Source organism: Mixophyes fleayi, chromosome 3 (genome assembly GCF_038048845.1).
Source record: "Mixophyes fleayi isolate aMixFle1 chromosome 3, aMixFle1.hap1, whole genome shotgun sequence".
NCBI classification, from domain to species: domain Eukaryota; kingdom Metazoa; phylum Chordata; class Amphibia; order Anura; family Limnodynastidae; genus Mixophyes; species Mixophyes fleayi.
In genome coordinates, this window is record NC_134404.1 from 143,641,123 (window position 1) to 143,665,052 (window position 23,930).

The window sequence follows — 23,930 nt, forward strand, 5'->3', positions numbered from 1 at the left end:
TTAAAGTTGATCTAGGATATGCCCTAGTCCGACTATAAACATGGTTTGTCCAGGATGAAATTTACTCCTTTTTCTCCTTAATGACTCAGGCCCAGAGAGCACTAGAACAAAGCAACAAGGAATATATACATAAAAATAGGACTCTATTCCCACATTAAAAGTAAAGTAAAATCTAGTGTATTTTAAAATAAAAATAAAGCATATCAGATTTATTTATAACTTTTGTAAAAACTTCGTGCAAATGAATTGTCAAGTTTGTTATATTAGTGCAATGAGTTTTTAAAACGGCATATGCAGATAGACATAGATGTTACAAATTCTCAGAGAAAATTAAGGAACAAAATTAGACACTCTCTGGTGAAACTGAAAGGTCCTCCATAGTACAAGGTCTTATACCAGTTCATTAACTGATACTGGTGGTCAAATTTGAGTTATGCAATATTAAATTCTAAAACTTCAATATGGAGTTCTGTTCAGCTAAATCTCTGTACATTCACAAACCAGGCTTCAGTATGTAGCACCAAATTTTCATACACACTAGCCAAAAATAAAGTGGGATGGATGTGGAGATTATCTTGTGCTACATCGCTGCTCAGCACCTCATTTGCATAGACTGCATGTTTAAATTCCACAACCTCACTCCATTAAGTGCTGAATCTGCTGTATTTAAATATATTGTTATTTTGTGTTTATACTTTTTTTATGAAGTTGCTCTATTGTCTCTTTATAAGAAACTGAGGCCCTAAACTACAATAAAGCTAAACTAAGAAAATGTAATAGTACTGTATGTGTGTATTCCAGTGAACACACAAATCTGTGAATTAGCAGCTCCACCGTTTTGTGAGTGACGGCAATCTCACTCCATGATGGGGCTGAATCTGCAGCTAACCACAGGATGTGATGACTTCTGCCTTAATCCTCATAATTACATTGCTTTTTGGAGTTTGCATGGAAGAGTTTAAATAGTTTTCTTCAATTTTAGATGGTGTATAAGTGTAACAAGCCTTAATCGGTAATGTTAAACCACACAATACTTTGAAATGTGTGTGTAGCGTGTGTACATCATGCAATCAATGGCTTTTCTATTTTTTGGAAGAGCCTTTCATTTTCTGCACATAATTAGATTCACATCTTCTAAGGGAAACATGATCTTGTTACAAATCATTCCGGGATGTTCACTATAGTACCCTGAGTGATATTCTCAGCTTGAGTTTAATATTTTAGGCAGTTAGTGCTAAAACATTTAATTATGAAATCTTTCTAGACAGAGACCTCACTTGAAACTTATCTCACGCTGTTCAGTATCTATTTTCCAAACTATGCTCTGGCTGGAGGCGAGTCTATCACAGTTTTGATAGTTTTGTGCAGCTTTTTTTTTTTTTTATTAAACTAACATCTGTAAGACTTGTTTACTGTTTAAATATAACATTTACATTTAAAATGAATAAATATGCTTATGTCTATGTATGTATAATATGTTTATGTGTGTGTGTGTATGTGTGTGTGTATGTATATGTGTATGTGTATATATATATATATATATATGTAATGTATGCATATAATCTCACACACAGACAACATTTGTAAATGGGTGATTATTTTACAATACGATTTGAATATTTCGTTCATTGCAGTACTGATATCTGTAGACATCGGTTTTTAAAGTGTGGATTTTGTTTAATAATGTTTTGTTTTTTTTGCCCTTAAATAAAACGTTAAACAATGTAAAGTTTGCGGCATAATGTTTTTTATTGCAATCACTATATATCCACTTGCCCTGTGTTACCACTAGGTTGTGCTATTGCATTTCTAATAAGAAGTTTCACCTACTGCACCTAATAAGTGCTGTCATGACATTGTTAAATTGAAAATCTACAAAACTAATTTAGCAAAACATTTATCAGTATGTGATTCAATCTTTGGCAATTAAAAAGATTCATGAGATCTTTGATGAGCTCTGTGGAATCTGTATTACGGAGCTAATCCACAGTCTTACATTTAAAGGTTTTGTGTTGAAACATATTTTGGATGATTTAACTTTATTTTTGTTTTGGGCATTTTAGTTTACCTAACTAACCAAAATAAGTTGAGTGGAGAATTTTTACAGAAAGAAAAGAAATGTGCAACACTTTAACTCTGTTAGATTTACTTATACATTGATGTGCTGCACACAATAAATTATTCATCTACTTCACTGCATGTAGGGATAAGATTTGAACGAGTTATGTGGTACATTTTTCATGCAATGCCTCCTAAAAAGGCCATCCTCATCATGGCTGCGTCTTCACATAAAGAAATCCTTAGGTTGGTCACCTAATGTCATAGCTATGTGATGTCACGTGATTTTATTACAAATGTAGGAGCACCTATTGAGGCTGCATTAGGAGAACAGTGTCCTCTTTGAAATTGTTGATACAGTTTTTGACACTCCGGGTCCAGACAATGATGAGTGTGGTCACCATACTTTTTTGGGCATTAAGTGTTCATCCAGCAATCTCAATTTTGAAATATTCTTTTGGATACCAGGGATTCAAGAGAATTTAAAAAGTACACAAGTACACTTCTTATATGTTGAAGTAGAGTTATAATGGTCTTATCCTCTGGGAAGCGCTTTCTTTTCCTTTTTTTTTGTTTTGCTTTTGTTTGTTTTGATGAGTTGAATTGCTTTGTGCAATCTCTCTAGTTTGGTCCCAAGTTTCAGTTCATTAAGACAAAGAGTAAATTAAACTTGTGAGTAGCAATACTTTTTTTTTTCAACTGATTTTAGTATCGCCACCTTGTATTTTTGTTTATCTCATAATATTAGTGTATTTGTAATATTTTAATATTGAGTGCTTCTTTTAATTTGTAGAGAGTACTCTTGCCATTACCATACAGTGCCACAGATATTTACCACACTTTTTTCTAGATACTTTGGGGAGATTCAATTGTGGACATCGCTCTATGCATATTGCTGGCAAATATGGTAGAAATCTCCCCTCATTGTCAGGGATGCGAGGAAAAATAAGCTGAGATTTCTGTCAAATCTCTGCCACGATGTCTCTCGGGCATTCCTGAGACACCTCATGGTGAAATGAATCTCCTGTTGGTTATACCTTCTGATGTTACTAAAGGTGTCAGCGTTGTTAATGTGGATGTTAAGTCACTACGCTTTTGTAACTTAAACAGATTGTGTGTGTGTGTGTGTGTGTGTGTGTGTGTGTGTGTGTGTATATATATATATATGTATATATAATCTCTGTTGCCTACATTCTCCTCTGTACTCGGTTCACTATCGCTGCTCACTGGGAACTCCCCCAAGAGGGCAGAGTGGAAGCTGCCAAGCCCAAATTCCCTTGCGGAACCTCTGGTGAAAACCTTCCGCTTTGTTAGATTCTGCGCCTCTGAGTGAAGTACCATCAGTCCCAGGCAGAACAGAGGTATCCCACACATCCTGGTGAATCCTGACAGTAGGATCCAGCCATGACGGATTCTGATAGAGAACCTTCAGCTAAAGATCTACTCCAACATCTCGTTGGAAGGTTAGAACGGCAAGATACGGTACAAGTGCGATTATTACAATGTTTGCAATCTCTGACCACCCACTTGGCCGCCCTTCAAGTAACTCCTTCACTTCTATCTGTAGTTCAAGCTCAGCCTCTTGTATTCGAGGCATCTTCTGCTTCCTCCACATTACGCCTCCCTACTCCTTCCAAATTTGATGGGAACCCCAAGTTTTGTAGGGGATTCCTGAACCAATGTTCAATTCAATTTGAGCTCCTTCCGCAGAACTTTCCTACCTCTAGGTCCAAGGTTGCCTACATCATATCCATGTTATCTGGACAAGCATTGGCCTGGGCTTCCCCTCTCTGGGAGCGTAACGATAACCACCTCAGTGACTCCTCTGCCTTTATCACGACTTTTCGGAAGATCTTTGATGAACCTGGTCGGGTTATTTCCGCAGCTTCTAGTATTCTCCACCTTTTGCAAAGGTCTTTTCGATAGAGTGAAGGATGCCCCCTCCTCCCAGGAATTGCTCACTACTCTTGATTCCTTAATTTCTCTGTGTAACAGGGTAGATCTACGGTTCGAGAAAGATCTTCTGAGAAAGAGTTTTCCAGACGTCTCCTCCTCAACTGGTGTCTTGGTTTCTACCTCCCATTTCTTCTGATGAATCCATGCAGTTGGGCCACTCTCGCTTACCCCGGAAGAAAGAGAAAGGAGAATTAAGAATAAATTATGCATTTATTGCGGAGACCCTGGACATCTTTTCAATTCATGTCCTAAACGATTGGAAAACAACAGACCTTGCTTAGGGGGGAGGTCAGGCTAAGAATATTTAACTTTCTCCAGATTTTCTTTTAATCAAACATGCTCCTTTCCGGTCACCCTACACTGGATCTGTTCAGTCCTATGCTCTACTAGACTCTGGTGCTTCCGGGAATTTCATTTCACTGTCCTTAGTGAAACAACTGGCTCTGCCTTCCGTTCCTCTGAAGAAACCGATTGTCATTTCCGGTATTGATGGAGCTCCTCTGGTAAATTGCCGTATTTACCACTGTAGCAGTATACTCTCCCTGCAGGTAGGGGCCTTACATTGGGAAAAAAAAAATTGTCTCATCCTTCCACTGGCTACGAGTCCTTTTGTTCTAAGCCTACCTTGGCTTCACCTGCATTCACCGTACTTGGACTGGCCTTCCTCTCAAATTGTGGCTTGGGGAACAGCCTGCTCAAGAAGATGCCTTACCCAAGTAAAACCACTGAGGACTCTCCATACCGTAAAGGACTCTGCTACCTCCATGCTTCCCTCCCAATATTTGTCGTTTGCAGATGTCTTTAATAAAACATACGCTGAACAACTACCTCCTCACCAGGCATGGGATTGCCCCATCGATCTATTACCTGGGAAAATTCCTCCTAGAGTCCACCCTCTTTACTTGCCTGAAACCGAGGCCACCGCCTTATACATCAAGTAGAATCTGCAACAAGGATTTATCAGGCCCTCCACTTCTCTAGCTGGATCTGGTTTCGTCTTTGTAAAGAAAAAAGATGGTACCCTGCGCCCTTGCATTGACTACAGAGGCTTAAATTCCATTACCATCAAAAACTGATATCCCATTCCACGAATAACTTAGTTGTTTGATTGTAGGTGCCCAAATTTTCACCAAATTGGACCTTCGTGGGGCCTATAACCCATCAGGATACGAGCCCGGGATGAGTGGAAGACAAGCGTTCAACACGCGGGATGGCCACTACAAATACCTAGTGATGCCTTTCGGGCTCTGTAATGCTCCAGCAGTGTTTCAGAGCTATGTCAATGAGATCTTCCGCAATCTATTGTATTCCTTCGTGGTGGTGTACCTTGACAACATCTTAATCTTCTCAAGGGATCTCCAGTCTCATCGCCTACATGTTGCTGAAGTCCTCTCTCGACTTCGTAAGAACCAATTGTATTGCAAACTGGGGAAATATTCTTTCGAAGCTCCCAGGCTACCCTTTCTTGGGTACATTATCTCTAGATCAGGTCTTCAGGTGGATCCTGAGACGGTTTGGGCTATCCTGGAATGGCCTTGCCATAACACTCAAGACCATTCAACGATTTCTTGGATTTGCCAACTACTACAGGTGCTTTATCTCTGGGTAGTCTACCATCATGGCCCCTTTTAATTTCTCTTACTAGGAAAGAAGCTGACATCCATCATTGGTCACCAGAGGCTGTCGAGGTCTTTTCCTTTGCTCCTATCCTAAAACAACCTGATCTGTCCCTCCCTTTTCTTCTTGATCTTGATGCTTCTACCATTGGAGTTGGAGCAATCCTGTCTGAGGTCCAGTCAAGGCAAATGTCATCCTTGTGCTTTCTATTTTCGGAAATTTCTACCTGCTGAGAGGAACTACACCATAGGTGACAAGGAGCTGCTAGCTATTCGCTTTATGCGAATGGCGCTATCTTTTGGAGGGGACTCGTCACCCTGTCACAGTATTTACAGATCATAAAAACCTTCTCTACCTCCAGTCTGCTCAGTGCCTAAATCCCCGTCAATCACGGTGGTTATTATTTTTCTCACGTTTTGATCTTCATGTGACCTTCAAACCGGGGCTTAAAAGTAAAAAAGCTGATGGTTTGTCTCGAGCCTTTGAAAATGCTGAACCTGAGGACTTCCTTGAATGTCCCGTCTTGGACCCTAAATACCTTCAAGCGACTATGCTCTCTACTCCTCTTCCTTTGTCCCTCCCTATTTGCAAAAAAGACTTCTCACATGGTTTCATGCTTCACGTTTTTCTAGACATCTAGGGATTCGTAAGACCTGTGAATTGATTTTTTGCCAGTACTGGTGTCCTTAATAACAGTCCGAAGTCAAATAATTTGTAGCCGCTTGCGCTGTGTGTGCCCAACACAAATCTTATCAGCCTCCACTTGGACTTCTCCATCCTTTTCCATTGCCCACTTTCTATCAAAAACATCCGGCTGAAAGTACCATGTATGAAATTTGCTCCCCGGTACATTGGTCCGTACAAGATTTCTCGGGTAATCACCCCCATTTGTTTCAAGCTTCAGATTCCCTCTGCTCTTCGCATTTCTAATGCTTTCCGCATTTCTCTATTAAGATCTATTATCATCAATCGCTTCTCATCTCATGTGACTCCATGTCGCCCTCCCAAGCTTCAGCAATCTGATGAATTTGAGATCAAACAGATTCTGGACTCCAAGAAGTATAATGGTGGGATCAAATAGCTCGTGGACTGGAAGAGGTTCAGTCCTGAGGAGCGTTCTTGGGTGCGTTCCTCTGACTTCAAAGCACCGTTATTATTTAAGAAATATCATTCTAAATTTCCCAAGAAACCTGGGTCCTAGGTGTTCGGTGACCACCTTTAAAGGGGGAGGAACTGTCACACGATGCTCACCCATGACTGCCACCCGGTAACCTGAGTATCATTCATTCCTCATTCCCTGCTTCTTCCCTGGCTGTCAAGCCAGCAATCAGCTCTGCACATGTGCAGGTAATCATCTCACCTGTGTTCACCTGTCCCGCTCATCCATTGGTTACCTCTCGTTTTTAAGGCACCTCCCAGCACCTCTCAGTGCTGGTTCTTCTTTTCAGATTCCTGGCCTGGAAGCAGCTCATGCACTCTGCTGCTGCAACTCACCTACTACCTGCTCCACTTGTTAGTGGTAACTACTGCAGATCATCGCTACCATCTCCAAGTGTGCTGCTGCAAATCACCTATTATCTCTCTGTGGACTATCACTGAGCATCACTCAGTACTCCTACTCATTTGTGGCTATCTATTGCCTACATTCTCCTCTGTACTCGGTCCACTATCGCTGCTCACTGGCGACCTGCAGAGTGTAAGCTGCAAAGCCCAAATTCCCTTGTGGGAACCTCTGGTGAAAACCTTCCACTTTGTTATATATATATATATATATATATATATATATATATATATATATATATATATATATATATATATATATATATATATATATATATATATATATACCTGGAGAGGTAGATCAGGGCAAAGACAATACTCCAGGGACCGACTTTCCCTTTCCTGTCAAGGCAGAGACCGGGCCCTCAACGCCTGCCTGACTTCAGCTATCACTGGGTAGTGAATGCCCATTTGCTGTCCTTAGGAGCTCTCTTTTAAGCTAAAAAAATGACCTACTCAGGAGTTTCAGGACCTGCCTGTCTGATTAGCACTTCTGCCTTACAGCACTTGGATCATGAGTTCAATTCCTGACCATGGCCTTATCTGTGAGGAGTTTGTATGTTCTCCCTGTGTTTGCGTGGGTTTCCTCCGGGTGCTCCGGTTTCCTCCCACACGCCAAAGACATACTGGGAGGTTAATTGGCTGCTAACAAATTGACCCTAGTCTGTGTGTCTGTATATGTGTGTGTGTTCGTGAATTTAGACTGTAAGCCCCAATGGGACAGGGACTGATGTGAGTGAGTTTTCTCTGTACAGCGCTGCGGAATTAGTGGCGCTATATAAATAAATGGTGATGATGCCTGATTGGTCCTTTTCTGTGTTTATCTTTTCACAGGTTAAAATACAGACAGTGATATCAAAGGAGTCACTCTTGATATAATTAGTGATAGGTATATTTCTGTGGTTATACAGCAGAGTTTGTTTAAACAGAAAAGATCAGAATCCAGATACATTTAAATACACAATGCAGTCCTCTGTAATTAAACATAGAGCTCTATCTATGGACCTTTTCCCTATGTTAATACATGAGACCCCCTGGTGTGATGTACATTCATACAGGACTGGTGGACAATAATCCTTTTGCCTAGGCTGAAACAATGTACTGGTCTACAAGATGAAAAAAACATGCTGGCAGACATTTTAACTACTTACAAATAGAATATATACAAGTTTAACTATGACTGACAATTATGGGGAACCACAGGGCTAGAAAAAAGTATTTTTTTTATAGTCCACAGTTTGTGAGAAACGAGGTGCAGACTGGTTGAGGTGATATTAATACCTCGTTTCACCATAGTAAGGCCCTCACATCCGTCTATTGTCTGACATTTATTAGCAATATTCAGTCTGCAAGCACATTGTTGCAAAATATTTTCACCCCTTCACTTGTAATATATAAATGTATCTGAATGATATAGCCCTGGAAAAGGATAATAGTGATGGTTTTGTGGATTCTAGACAGAAAGAGAATCTAGTGAAGTGGATACCAAACTTTTTCAATACAATGCACACTTAGTGTCTCAATATTTTTTTTAAGCCACCCCAAAGTCAGTCATTACCAAGTAATTGCCCGCGTTGCTTACACCGACTCTTGCCGTGGCACCCCAGTTTTGGGAACCACTGATCTAGTGGTATTCAAGTTAATAAGGGCTTAGATATGAAAAAACAGTTTTTTGTATGAAAAGCTAAACAAACTTTTTACCAAATTACATGTCTATGTTGTCGGTCTAATGCAGGGGTAGGCAACCTGCGGCTCTCCAGGTGTTGTGAAACTACAAATCCCAGCATGACTTGCCATCTATCTGCTGGTTATCTACTGGCAAAGCATGCTGGGACTTGTAGTTTCACAACACCTGGAGAGCCGCAGGTTGCCTACCCCTGGTCTAATGGGACCATTTACCTTTCTGTGATGATCAGTCTGATTTTCTATTGCAGCAATATAATTTTTTGCTAAAATTTACTAATGACATATCGACGGGGCAGTTGAGTGATACTCGGCTGCCCGACAATACTGGCAGGGTGTGGTAAGTAAATGTACTGAAAGCCCAGGGCCCTTGTTAAATTGGATTCTGTATATTGAAGGGGTTTTCCATTGTGCTTTTGATTTTGTTTGACATATGCAATACCTTTTTTTTTTTTTTTTTGTTTTATGTATTCCTGCACAAAAAAATTAGCTTTTTGGGTATTTGCACATGGATGTTTTCTGTCATTGAGGTATCACCTATCTATAGAAGAAAAAAGAGTTTTATCGCACCCACTGTGGGATAATAACCCAGAGGTATAATGCCAATGAAGGGAAATATTTTCCCTATGTTTTCCTTATATCTGGGGTGCAACCTTAAACATAAATATGAGATAATATAAGGAAAGATACAGAAGTTGGTTTAACAAGGTGCACAGAGTATCCCTAAATTATTATTGTAGTCACGTGTACCATACACTAAAATATTAACTTTTATTAGTAATTCTAAAAGGAACCAGTGAAATATATATAATGATATCAAGCTAATAAAAACAAATGTGTTAATATAATAACAGGGTACACTTATTGCTTTCTTCTATATTAGCAAAATAAGGACTAATTGAAGCTATGGCATAAGGGGTCAGCATACAATTTATATCAAATCAATTTTCAGTTAGCTGCCTCTTATATGACTATGAATAAATATGCCCCTGAGAATAGTAGGAAAGAGGGTCTAGATATAATAGTATAGTTATTCCCTAATAGTATAGCCAGATTCGTGAAGTCCTAAATTGTAATCATACAAGATCTAAGGTGGTAATGATCTATCTGCCTCATAAGTGCTCAATATTGACTGCGGTATGTTAGAGCTGATAATCACACAAGCAGTCCTTTCTGTAGGGGCTTTTTCAGCTCAAGTATGCTGAATGTAGGATCCATGAGCCATGGTATTGGGCTATGGGTAGTGCATTGCTATCTGCCTCACATGCTCCCAACTATCTCAGGGCTTATAGGAGTGATATTGCATAGAAAATCCCTTTCATGTATCCGAGAACCAGGTGCACCCAGCGGGAACGCGGACGCGCGTTTCGCTAGGTGTTGCCTAATCAAGGCGAAGTTGTTTGCCTTGATATAAATTGTATGCTGACCACTTATGCCATAGCTTCAATTAGCCCTTATTTGCTAATATAGGAGAAAGCAATAAGTGCACCCAGTTATTTTATTAACACCATTTGTTTTTATTAGCTTGATATCATTTCATATTTCGCTGGTTCCTTTTAGAATTAATAATAAAAGTTTTATATTTTAGCGAATGGTACACGTGACTACAATAATTATTTAGGGATACTCTGTACACCTTGTTAAATTAACTTCTGTATCTATAGTATTCTCAAATATGCCTCCCCCCCCCCCCCCTCAATTTAGCCTGTTATTTTTCCTTGCATCAGTTTAATTGGAGGAGAAGTTCATGATCTTATAGTGGTCAATCCTTTACTAAATGATGGAAAGCCAAGAGAATCAAAGCCAAAACAAATTTTTTGTGAACGACAACTTCAGTTGAGAGATAAAGCCTTTTTTTTTTTTTTTTAAACCCCTTGTGATGGCTAACATGTAATTTTTCAATCCCTGCTGTCGTAAGTCACACACAACAGGGCAAGATCATGTTTTTGTGAGAACAGATTTCTAAATTGATGATGGATTGGCTCTGGCTCTGTTTTACATCTCATGTTTCTGCCAAGCATTGCTCTTGCCACGAAAGCGTAACATTCCTATTTGCCATAATTTCTCTGTTATGTTCTTCGGGATATATCCACTTGTGTAAATGCTGAGTTTGCTGCTTGACTCGTTTCAGAAAATGCAATTGAATTCTACTGCTTCCTAGAAAGAAGGTCTTTCTACAGGCCATGAATGTGTTCGTTTTCACAGAAGCCTTATTTTTATCCTGTAAATGTTTTTATTATGTTGTGGGTCACCTTACTGAATAGAACATTTTTTTCTATATAATATGGATAGACCATTTTAGTTGAGCAGCATGAAAGCATCAGATATGTGTTACTATTAGAAATATAGTGGATTTCCATTGAGCGTCTATTTTCCCTTTAGCATCAGCTGCAAACATCCTAGAAAACTGTAAAGGGTCCCACCCTCTGTATTTGTGGGTTTCCTTTAAAGCATCTGTCTGGAATGAAGGAATTCTGTTGAGATTTGTTTCTATATGCCGTTTTACTAGGTAAAAGATCAATTTACAGATTCCTTTTACATAGGGCACTTTTTGAATTCCCCTGACATGCTCTTTTAGTAAGATATTGTAAGCAAAAAATAACTGCAGATATCCATGCATTTATAATTCAATACTTAAAAGCAATATGATGCGGTACCAATTTGGTAATTTTATATACAATTTGCCCAGATCTCTGTGTGGCTCCCTAAAGATCAGCATTGTTTCTTTAGCTTGCTAAAAACCTAATCAGGGAGAGTGGAAATTCTGCTCCAGCAATATTTAAAAAGGCATTGCCCCTTGTGTGGCCAAATCAGCCACAATTCTAGTTGTTTGGTCTAATTTATTGTGTCTATGCCAGTGTATGACCAGATGTACACAGAATTAATTCTTCGGGTTCCTATTGTATTACTTAGTGTTAGGCAACCTGCTATATTTCACGGGCCATATGGGGTGGCCCTCTAACCTTCAATGGGGCCACACAAAATCCTCCATTGCAGTAATGAGTTAAAACAATACACTTAAAAAAAGAAAGAGAAATATATTAGCGTTTTAAGCAGATATTTAAAGCTATAACAAACAAATGTGACAGTAAAGGAAGCTGGGAGCTAAAAGTGAAGGAGTGTCACATGTGACAGTGCCGTTTGTTGCCCATAACTGATCTAGAGGGTATGGTATTCAAAAAAAAAAAGTTATACCAAGTTGTTGTTCTATCAAAGGCAAATGGTCTTAATCTTTTTCATGTGGGTGTCAGGTCCTGGACCCATTGTTTAATTATTAATATATTTCCTTTTAGCTACTATACATTTACCTACAGGTTAAGTGTGTTATACTTATTAAACTATATAATGGTTTGAAAATAGAGTACTTATTTATAATTAAAATATATATTTTAAATGGTACAGACACAATGTTTCTACTAAAAGACATTCAAGGGGACTTGCACTATATGGAATGGAGTCCAATTTGTGGGTTGCCAACTACAGGTTTAAGTACTCTCTGAAACCTATCAACTGTCATTTATATCTCTTATTGATTAAATCAGTCTTGGGCCTGAAAGTTGGAATTTTAAGTCTGCATTCTAACTTGTTTCTAAGCTAAAATCATTTGTGTATGCTTTGAAACCTTCTTGCCTCCTTAAACACAATTTGTTGTCTTTGGGTGGATACTTGATTGATTGTTTATTTTTCTTTAGTAGGAGTCTGGGGTCTATTTAGAAAGGTGCGATGAGCCGTACAAATGAAGATTTCTCCCTATTATGGCCAATGTATTAATTACAAAGGGTTCCGTGCTTTCTCCTGCCATAATTCATTTTACATTGCTGAACGCAGACCCCATTTATTAATATGGGGACTGTGAAGCTATCCAGTTTACTGTGCTTAATGCTTTCTGAACTTAAAATCCTAACAGTATCTCAGGATGGCATTAGGCACCCAATCACACGGACCGCCATAAAATTAGTTAGCAGCCGGAGCCTTTTGCATACATTGAACTGTACTTGCCCGAGTATTTTACCGGCGCATACGCAGAAGATCAATAGGAATTAAGAAGTAAGGACAAGCAATGCATAGGACATCACGTCTGTGTAAGGATCAATGCAAAGTCCCATCCCCTGTTGCAAAGGAAGGTTAATATCACGTTGCATCGCAGGGCAGGTGAGTTTTAATAAATACCTGCAATACTACACTGCATCGCAGCTTTATGAAGCAATACATAATGTAACCCATCACAGTACACTTAGCTGTATTAGTAAATAGACCCCTTTTGTCTTAAGCCACAAGCAGCTCTTTCACAATGCCCCCACCCCGCATTTGAGCTTATGGTAAAAGGCTCTATTTAGGCTTTTGGTGTCGCTGACCTTTGTATACTAGTTTTTGCACACATAAAACATCTAATAAAGCACACATATTTGGCATCTATCTACACATTAAGGAGCATTTTAATTGTACATTTGTTGGACTGTACAAAAACTCGGGGATATCTAAGTGCAATATTTCCTGTTTATGATTTCCCCTGCATAATTCAAATAAACTCAAATAGTTTTTCCAGTTTAACAAGAAAAGAGAACACAGTTTGTCACAATTATTTTAACAGGGTTAGGCTAATTAAAAAATTGTTATGAAATCTGGTCACATGAAGTCTGTGCTGATATATAGCAGCAACAGGCTAATCAATCATAGCACAATGTAAAAGAAAAGGCAGTTTGCTTATCTACCACACAATACTTTTGTGCATGTGTTAGCAGAAAGCATGTGACTATCTTCCTAATTAAGACATTTCTATATTACTTTATGTGTATGCAGGCCTAGATATATGCACTTGTCTAGATTGCATGTCTAATATGACTTTTGTGAATATAAGTAACAAGTTAACAACTTTTTTTATGCTTTTTATTTTCAGTGGACACACAGTACAAAATATAGAAAAAGTTGTGTATGAGCAGGGGAAATGGGTTTAACAGTTACATAGTTTGTAATATTGTAATATAAATACCATAGACAAGACAAATTTTAAGCATATAGAGGTAGGGATTGGGGGAGGGGTTAAAGTAGCCTATAGGAAAGCGAAGAAGTTGTATTAAGTATGCATTCAGATATAAAAAATTATAGTCATTGAGCAAGGAGGATATATTGTAAACATAAAGAAGGTAGTTATAGAACGATTGGGTAGTAAGTGAATAATTCTAGCTTGTCATGCAGATGGTGATTTTTATTTCCCCATACATGTGACCGGCCATGAAAGGTTTTAGAGTAAAGAAACAGGAGGGGGCTTACTTTGCTTGCATTCAGGATACTGCTATTAGAGAAGAAAAGCTTGAAACCCTTCTGAAGGAGGAAGCGTTAGAATAAATCAAAGGGGAGAGTGAGCAACCCTGTTGGGTGCAATTTCAAACATGAATCATATTTGAGGGGAATCATTATTCTGGCCCTAGGGGAAGAATGTGATGCCCAAATGCCTGTCAAATATTTACCTGTGATGCCAAATTTGCGTGAAAGGCCATTCTTAGCATCAAGTGATAGTAATAGTACAGCTAGGTTATCTGTATTACACTTCTTCTAGTGTCTACAATTAAGTTTAGTAGGAATAATATAAATTTCTTTTGTGTTTTTGCAGATTACAAGATCATTGGTTATGACAAGCATGGGCACCGAGTAAGTGTTCTTTCTTTTCTCTTTTTGTTTTTTTTACAGCTCACATACATAGTTTTGTGTTTTAATGTAAGTAATATGTTAAACTGACCAGCCAATGGAGAAAACATTTTTTAGCAAATGTATTAAAAATTGGATATCCCCAAATGTGCTTAAAACTGTATATTACTGACAATGGAGCTACAGTGATTTAGAGAGATATTGAAGCGAAAATATAACCTTTTATTTTGTTTTAACTTTTTACAATAAATGTTGGCAAGTCTCCCTGTGCATTGCGGTTTAGTAGATTTCTGCTAATGATGATCTTTCTTCCTAGCATATGATTGTTAATTTATTCTGGAAAATCAGCCATATAGGCTTTAATAAGACCAGCCAAAAAATAAATTCTAAACAAATAACGTAAACATAGCTTACATTTTGATTTTTTAGAATTAAATATGTAACATTCAGGTAAGTAGCCATAGTGAATTCCAACAAAACACATACATTTAGTATATATGTTTTTAAAAAGGGATGCCCATTTTCAAAGGATTATAATAAAACAACCACTTCTGTCTTAACCTTTGGAGACCCCTTAACTAGGACCCTTTGCTTTTCCTGATAATAATTTATTCCAGAGATATAGATTCAAGGTTCCAGGTATTAACAAAAACCAATCAGCAATATACTGTAGCTTCATTATGGGTCAGATTCCGCTAAACTGCAATATCAATGCTACTCTCTTTCCAACAGGTAACAATCAGAATGTAACATCAAAACGGGGCAGGATATTGATGGCACATTGCCTCTCACCAAATGTAATTATTACAGCATGTTAATATCAACTTCTTTGCTCCACAGATCTGGGATCTCACTTTAGAGATTGTTCAGTATAATTGCAGATTGAAATGTTCTCACAGTGAGCAACCTCCTGCAGAGTTACTGTAAATGGTTGCAATAATGTAGCTTAGCAAACCCATATTGCACATATTGCGTAGAGTTGGATGGGGGCACGTCCAAACGCAATGTTTTTAGCAAAAAATAATCCATAAATTTCTTTTAGAATTTCCATAGGAGTACAATAGTTGTCCTTAAGTCTCAAATATAGATGTAAGTGAAGCCTCATAAAAAGAAACTCACTGCAGTATAAAACCAATAGAGAGTCCCTGGAGCCAGCTCAAGCAGCCTCTCTTTCTGCCCTTGGCCTAGGAAGTTGTAACTTACACACTTTAGGCATTTTAAAAGATAATTAAGCGTTTTTCCTTTTTCTTCTTCTAAATTGCAGCACACACCAAGGGATAAATCTACCCTTCAACTTGAGTCACGACAGGAAAGATGACACATCTGGAAGGTATATATGGCCGTTGGTCATTACTGTGTCATCTTTCCTGTCAATACTCAGGGTAGTCAGTTTTTTCTGTGTTATAGGTATTATGGGCTTAGCTTTGGATTGGTGTGAACAAACATGAATGTATAGCCACCTAAATTTAAGATAGTGCTTTTTAATAGCAAATACTTTTGATTCAAATGAAGACTTTATATAAAGAAAGAGTGGTTCCTGTTTAGTAGTTTTTAGATATTGCTGAAGGAATTAAAGAGCAGAATGCTACACTTCTAGTATATGACTTTTGTTATATTCAGCAAAAAGCAACCCGGCAAAGCTATCCGCATGTAACTGGAACCAGCATTAAAGCAAATTTCCTTAGCAATCAAACATTGCACCCTTTTATGGCAACAATGGCAAATGCCATAGCAAAATGTTTATTCCAGACTTGTAGACAACAAAACAGAGGCGGGCAGTGGATGCTCTCTCAATGAAGTGGCAATTCAGTGTGGGAATGCTTACCCCTCCCCCCTGCTGATACCTATGATTTTTAAAATGATAAAATAAAGACAAAGTAAAGGTAATAAAGATCCTAAATGTTGGCAATGCATAGTTTTGCACAAGTGAGTGCTTCACTTAAATCAACCATGGCACCGGACAGAGATTCTTAAAGTGTCAAGTGTTTTCAACAAATGTGATTTCAAATTGACTAAGAGGTAGGAAACAGACTACATCCAAAATGTACTTTAGTGTTTGGGACACTTTCAGAAAATGGCGCACTCTAACAAATACAATTAATCTGTTAGCCATGTTTGGGACTTTCTTCAAAATGGCCTAGACAAGGGACTAGCAGTCAACACACTCAGAACCTGATTTATTTAGAAAAGTAAAGCAAAAAAACTTAGTAACGTTTCACATTGGCAAAACCATGTTGCATTGGAGGGGATTTAAATTTTGAAATGTGGGGACAGATTTAGAATTGGGGTAGGTCATGTCCTAGATGAACAATAAAGTAAAGCGATCAAGTATTTGTGTCCTACATGAAAAAACAGCCAGTATTTTCCTTATGTGCAAAATAACAAACTAATTTGCACCCCTCAAATTCCAACATGGTTTGCCAAGGTGCAGTATTACTCATTGTTTTGCTTTACTTTCCTTAATGAATGAGGCAAGCCACCACTTATTGCTAGATGGGTAAAGTCTTGCATTCAGGAAGACTATACAAATAAGAAAGTTAAAATGCCAGAAGGTATTAAAGCACATTCAACTAGAGCATTGGTTACAACATGAAGAGCAAAAGAATATGCTTCTATTGAAAAGTTATATAAAGCAGCTGTGTGCTCCTCTGTACATGCTTTTCTCGTATTGATGTCCAATCTTCAGCAAATGTGATGTTTGGTTGTAAAGTGCGGAGATACAGGAAGAAGGGAGGAGCCCCGTATACCTTCCAGATATTAATTCTTTCATTCCCTGACTTAGGTAGATTAACCCCTTGGAGTGTGCTGCCATGTAAGAGTGAAAGTATCCCTACTAATAGGAAAAAAAAAAATTACTTGCTTTAAGATGACTTTGCTCATTCATTCTCTAGTACCACCTCTATGCTGAAATCTACTTCTCCACTGACCCCTCACCTTCTACTATCTTTTGTAAACAACTTTGTCTCTGCTATCCCCACATGGATATTCCAACAGTGCCTAAAACTCAACATGTCCAGCACAAAGCTTATCTTCCCTCCTCCCAGAGTCACCACTTCCTCTGAAATCTCTGTCAACAGCAATAACACTACAATTTTGTTGGTGTCACACTTGACTCCGCCCTCTACTTTATTCCTTACATCTAGTCTCTCTCAAAGTCCTTTTTGCCTTCACCGTAGAAATATTGCCAAAACACTCCCTTTTTCTTACCCAAGATGCTACTAAAATTTATAGCCATCATCTTGTGTTTTGACTACTGCAACCTACTCCTGTCTGGCATTGCCTTCACCCATCTATCCCTGTTTCAATCCATATTAAAGACTGATCATACTTTCTCACATCTGCTGCACTGCATTGCATATCCCTACACTGGCTGTCCTCCAGAATCATATTCAAATTACTCACGCTTGCCTACACAGCCCTTAACAACGCCACCCCTTCATATATCTCATTTCAAAATACTCGACCTCTTAGATCTATCTTTGGATTTGCGCCTCATCTCTAGTAACCAGTGGGAGTGAACAGAGGGGAATTACAGTTATAAGGATTAACCAATGGCATAATTGTGGGGAATAAGGCCTAATCATAACTGCAGTGTAAAATATTTTATATCAAATGAATCCATTGATAAATTGAGCTACTAAGGTGTGAAATCAGAGGGTCTGGTGTGTGCTTACCTGGTGTTTCTGCCTACCTCTATGTTAAAAGATAACGGCAACACTTTCAGGGAAAGCTGAGCAGCTTCAAAGGTCCTTGGGAAGAACTGCATCTTGACATAGAGTTTTTTGACACCCAACAAGACTTTGGACAGATGGGAGGGAGTCGTTTACAGCTTGTGGTCTTATACAAGGATACCACTTGATGACTTGCTGTATCTTATGTAGACAAAGGCAACACATGAATGCACTCTATGCAGGTATATAGAAATATGAACTTAAAAGTAAATGTCTTCATATTTCATACTTTTGGAAATCCATGTGCACTCCATACGGAGGGGCAGAAACCACACCAGGGTTGTGAATTACAGATACTAGAGAACAGCTGTAGTCACATGTCTTTGGGAAAGGTATGTCATATTGTTATAATGCCATCATATTTGGTATTTAAATGTGCAGGAGATTATAACTGGTTTATAGGTTGGGGAGTTATGTTTCTGTGATATATCTGAGAAAAGTTAAGACAGGTCAAAACTTAAGATTAGTTTTGAACAAACCCTAGGTGACGCCCAAGGGACGTTTCTGCCCCCACATTAGCATCCACACTGCCCCGTGAATGCCGTTCCATATGATTTTGCTTAAAAACCTGTGTTGTGAAGGGACAAACTCAGTCTTTTGGGAAATCAATCATTATTGATAAGCTGTCTATCTTCAAGCCTTTTTCCCTTTCTGCTGGTTATACCAACTTGTCTGTAAATTAATTTTACCCCTTTACTTTTATTTAATTTTATTTTGTTTTGCAACTTTTTTATTTGTATGTCAATTGTTTATTAATGTTTTTTTTTATATATATAACCTGTAAGCATTGTAGTTTTAGTATATTAAATCTAACATTTAATGTTGTCTTTATTTCTCTAAACAAAATCACGGCCTGTTTAGAAGAGAGCTTGTTTGACCATGCTAACCCTTTCATTGCTGAGGTGTGAATTGTGAATACATTTGTATACCAAGCCGAGTGTGTGTGCATGTACATTTGTGTCACAGAGCCTTGAGGGGTTAAGTGTTAACCATTTGCTTGTGTGTGCCTTGCTAAACTGTGTGTAACAAGGAGTGCTCATTGTGTGCCATTATGAGGCAGTAAATTGGGGTCCTATTGCCCTTATTTAATAGGTGGTGGCAAACCGAAGTGGGTGTGGTTTTGTGAGTGCTTTTCGGGGGCGATTCAGCAAACCTATAAACACTTCCAAGTCACAATCTTGCAGTGTGCAGGTTGTGACAGGTAAAGGCAGTTAGGAGAGGTTTCCAGACAAAATAAAGGCGATATATTGTTTGACTGTTTGGATATATGATAAGATTAAATCAGGGAGTAGATAGAAGGGGCTGTTTGTGACACCACCTCTTACTTCCATCTACAAGAATGTTCATGTGCCACTACCAGTTTGGGGAGTTCTGCTCCATGCTCAATCAGACTCTCCCACAGCCTTCAAATCTTTAAATGCTCTCTGAAAACCTATCTCTTTATTAGAGCTTACCCTACTCCCACATATACTACTCACACTAAAGCACCTTCACAACTATCCCAATCAGAACTCATGGTTATCTAAGATATGTGCAGTTTCTCGGCAATGGACACCTAATCTATGAAACATGCAACTAACAATTCTAGTGCTGTGTGGCATACTATGACTAGGGGGGACAACTGTGTGGCATAATATGAATTAGGGGGGGGGGACAGCTGTGTGACATTCCATGAATATGAGGGACAACTATGTGGCAGGATGTTAATTGGGGCACTACTGTGTGGCATAGCGTTTATATGCTGGTCTCATTACTGTTAATAGTGTGTGTGTGTATATATGTATGTGTGTGTAAATAGTAGTATATACATACACACAAAAACTGGCACACCTGGACTTGACTAGATTTTAGTTGGCACACTGATAGAATAAGGTTGACAAACCCTGCGCTATACGCTTCTGCCATCCACTGTCCCTCTCTGTGAGCATGTGTCAGAATAACAGCACTTAGAGTTGACTGGGATAGCTCTTGCAGGATGCACCTGTTGGCAATGGGTGTGGTTGAAATAGCAACACACACTTATTACAAGGGGTGTCCACACATCTTTGGCCATGTAGTGTATATAGGACAGTTATGGGCAACTTCTGTTTTCCTAATGAACAGTATTATCCTAAATATAAAATTCTTTAAAAAAAAAAAAAAATCATAGTATTGATATTGCCAATTTGCTGAGTACTGTGCTTGAGTATTTTGCACATATGTCATTGTTAACACCTGAAACCTAGATAATCATTCAGATATTTACATATGTTTTTTTTCTGTACCTGATGTGTACAAGAGCTTTACTTGGGAGAGTTCAGTATATCATGGCCGAACCTTGGTCCTAGAAGAAAGTGCCATTTCTACTGGGAATTCAATTACTAATGAAGTTATTTCGGACCCTCGTGTGATGAGGCTCGGCAGGATATCACCATTATAAAACTGTCACACTTCATTTGAGGCTCAAACAGGACTTTGCGTACAATTGAATTCTCTGGTGTTTCGGGTCTTATGCATTTTATAGAATTATATTATACTGTATTGTTAAATAGAAGATATATTTCTGCTTGTGCAATAGAGGTAGAAAATAATATGAGATAGTAATTTGTTATAATAAAAATGCCCATAGCGTAGAGTTTAGTGAGGCTGATCATGGTATTAATGGGGTGAAAAATGAATTGCTCTAGAGATGTCAGATTTGTGCTCCGAACCCCTTTGTGTTTTTTATTGAGATATGGTCTGGTTTGTGTGTGTGATATAGGGGAAAGTTTCACACACTTGGAGACGTAAATAAATATTGAACAGCCTTTTTGATTCAAATTTCTAAAACTCTGACCTCCAGGGCGCCCAAGAAAAGTTAGTGTTGAAGGCAAAAGAAATGAGGCAGAACTTTGAGGAAATATTTTTACTGGAGAATAATACTCGCCCCTATCTTTAAGCCATCTTATCTCCTGTAGATCTGGAGACTTCTGCTTTGTAGAGTTCCTTATAGGTCTGTTTTGGAATGTATATGTGTTAGATATAACACAAATGTTATGTTATGTAGATGAGGAAGAAGTAAGGAGTATACAGAGCTCTATAATAGCGTTCAACCTTGTTTGTAAAGTCATTAGTTAGTTTATTCTTGCCAGGTTTGAGATCTTGGTTCAAGTTTGAATTGCTTCCCTCACCCATTTGTTAATGCGTGTTAAGTACATTAGCTTTATTGTTAACTGTTTAAATCCTTTCAAATATTCTGCCTGAATTCAATGGGGAATAAGTATTACCCCCCTCACAAATGACAGGTTATCCTGTATTCCCTTCAGTATAGGTATTAAAACTCAGTAGCTGTTTACAAAAGTGGAAGCATTTTGTTTGTAAACCTACTGCAGATCATTGCAAGGAGACAGAAATGTAATCATTATGATTAGCCGTTTGTTACCATGGAGCACAACGAGTTTGAGAGTCCAGCTTGCTTTGGATTTCCTTGATCCGGATGTGCAACATAAAACTTGTTCCAAAGGTGTTTGGTGATCCTGTGGTAGTAGGTTTATATTAGGGATGTGCACCGGCCACTTTTGGTGTTTTGGGTTCTGATTAGCTTGATTTTTGGGGTTCTGATATGTTTTACCAAAACACCTGACGAAAGGTTTTGGTTCTGATTTAGGGTTTTGGGTTCCGATTTATTTTTAAAAAAGCATAAAAAGTGCTAAAACCAATTTTTTGGTTTGTTTTTCACTCCTACGCTATTATTAACCTCAATAACATTCAATAACAATCATTTCCACTAATTTCCAGTCTATTCTGAACACCTCACACCTCACAATATTGATTTTAGGCCAAAAGGTTGCACCGAGGTAGCTGGATGTCTAAGCTAAGCGACACAAGTGGGCAGCACAAACACGTGGGCCATCTAGTAGTGGCATTGCAGTGCACTGCAGGCTTGAATGGCCTTTTGCTGCTCCTCCATCCTCTGCAGCATATAGAGGGTGGAGTTCTAGCGCGTCACTACCTCTTGTTTTCGTTGATGACAAGGCATTTTCATTCTTTTTTTATTTGGCAGTAACATTGAACGTAGTTTTATATCTGATACTAATATTTCTGGACTGCAAGAAGAGTGAACGTATTTTAATTGAGCAGTACTAATATTTCTGGAATGCAACAACAGTGAACGTAGGTAAATTGAGCAGTAATAATATTTCTGGACTGCAAGAAGAGTGAACGTATTTTAATTGACCAGTACTAATATTTCTGGACTGCAACAACAGTGAACGTAGGTAAATTGAGCAGTACTAATATTTCTGGACTGCAACAACAGTGAACGTAGGTAAATTGAGCAGTACTAATATTTCTGTACTGCAACAACAGTGAACGTATTTTAATTGACCAGTACTAATATTTCTGGACTGCAACAACAGTGAACGTAGGTAAATGTAGCAGTACTAATATTTCTGGACTGCAACAACCGTGAACGTAGGTAAATTGAGCAGTACTAATATTTCTGGACTGCAAGAAGAGTGAACATATTTTAATTGACCAGTACTAATATTTCTGGACTGCAACAACAGTAAACGTAGGTATTGCAGTACTAACATTTCTGGACTGCAACAATATATTGCTCTAGAATTTTTTTTATACTTTTTTAAATAATTTTTTTGTAATTTTTGTATAATTTTTTTAATATTTTTAAAATAACTATGGACTTGGCAGAACAAAGCACAGGACAAAAGCACCACTGGACTCAGCAGGACAGAGCACAGGACAAAAGCACCACTGGACCCAGCAGGACAGAGCACAGGACAAAAGCACCACTGGACTCAGCAGCACAGAGCACAGGACAAAAGCACCATTCAACAAGACCGAGCACAGGAGAAACTAACTAACCACTGGACACAGGAGCACCACTACACTATCTATAACCTCCCTCTTCCCTGATCTCAGCCCGAATGAAGATGGCGGCCGCAAGCGGGGAATTTATGCAATCCGAGTCTCGCAAATTCCGACGCGACACGTGGACATCAGAGCCTCGTTTTCATTTTTTTGCCCGCCGGAAATATCCGAACAGTACTCGGATCGCGTTCGAATCCGCACTGTTTGGGTGGGCTTGGATTAGCAGAATCCGAGCCCGCTCATCCCTAGTTTATATAGGATTGATAGTAAAAATATTGATTTAAATGCAGCACCTTGCAACTGTATTCAGACCGTTGTCCAATTCTCTCATTTTACTGAATAACAATGTTATCATTGGTATTTTTATTTCATAGTCCTGAAACAAAAAAAAAAATTGTGACATTTTATTATTACACAAGAAATTAAAAAATAACCCCTGAAATGCTGCTTGCAAAGTATTGAATAGAGAGAGACATTTTGCAGCAATAACAGCTTTAAGTCTTTTGGGGGTAAATAGGTACCAGCTTTGCACATTGGACCAAAATGAACAATCTTCCAGACAGATTTGCTCCAGTTTGTTCAGCTTAATCAGATGACACTTGTGCATTCCAATTTTCAATCACTGGCACAGTTTCTGTGTTTGGGACCATTATCCTGCTGAAAGATTAATTAACTCTCCCCCTATGCTTAAGTTTTTTTAGCAACATGCATTAGTTGTTCTATTTTAACAAATTTTCCAGTCACTGCTGATGAAAAGAAGACCCACAGCATAATGCCCAGCATACTTCACTTTAAGTGTTATGTATTTAGTAGTGTGTGCTGCGTTAGATT

At 38.4% G+C, this 23,930-nt stretch overlaps 1 protein-coding gene across 2 annotated transcripts in view; it reads left to right on the forward strand.

Annotated features, from left to right (window-relative positions):
- MCPH1 (microcephalin 1) overlaps window positions 1-23,930 on the forward strand; it is a 274,703-nt gene that overhangs the window by 57,539 nt on the left and 193,234 nt on the right. For both annotated transcript variants that reach the window (XR_012689650.1, XM_075202484.1), the window contains exon 10: window positions 14,486-14,523. Coding sequence is in view for 1 of the 2 variants with exons in the window: in XM_075202484.1 (XP_075058585.1) it covers window positions 14,486-14,523 (38 nt within the window). In the remaining variant the exon portion in view is untranslated. The remainder of the gene's footprint in view (window positions 1-14,485; window positions 14,524-23,930) is intronic.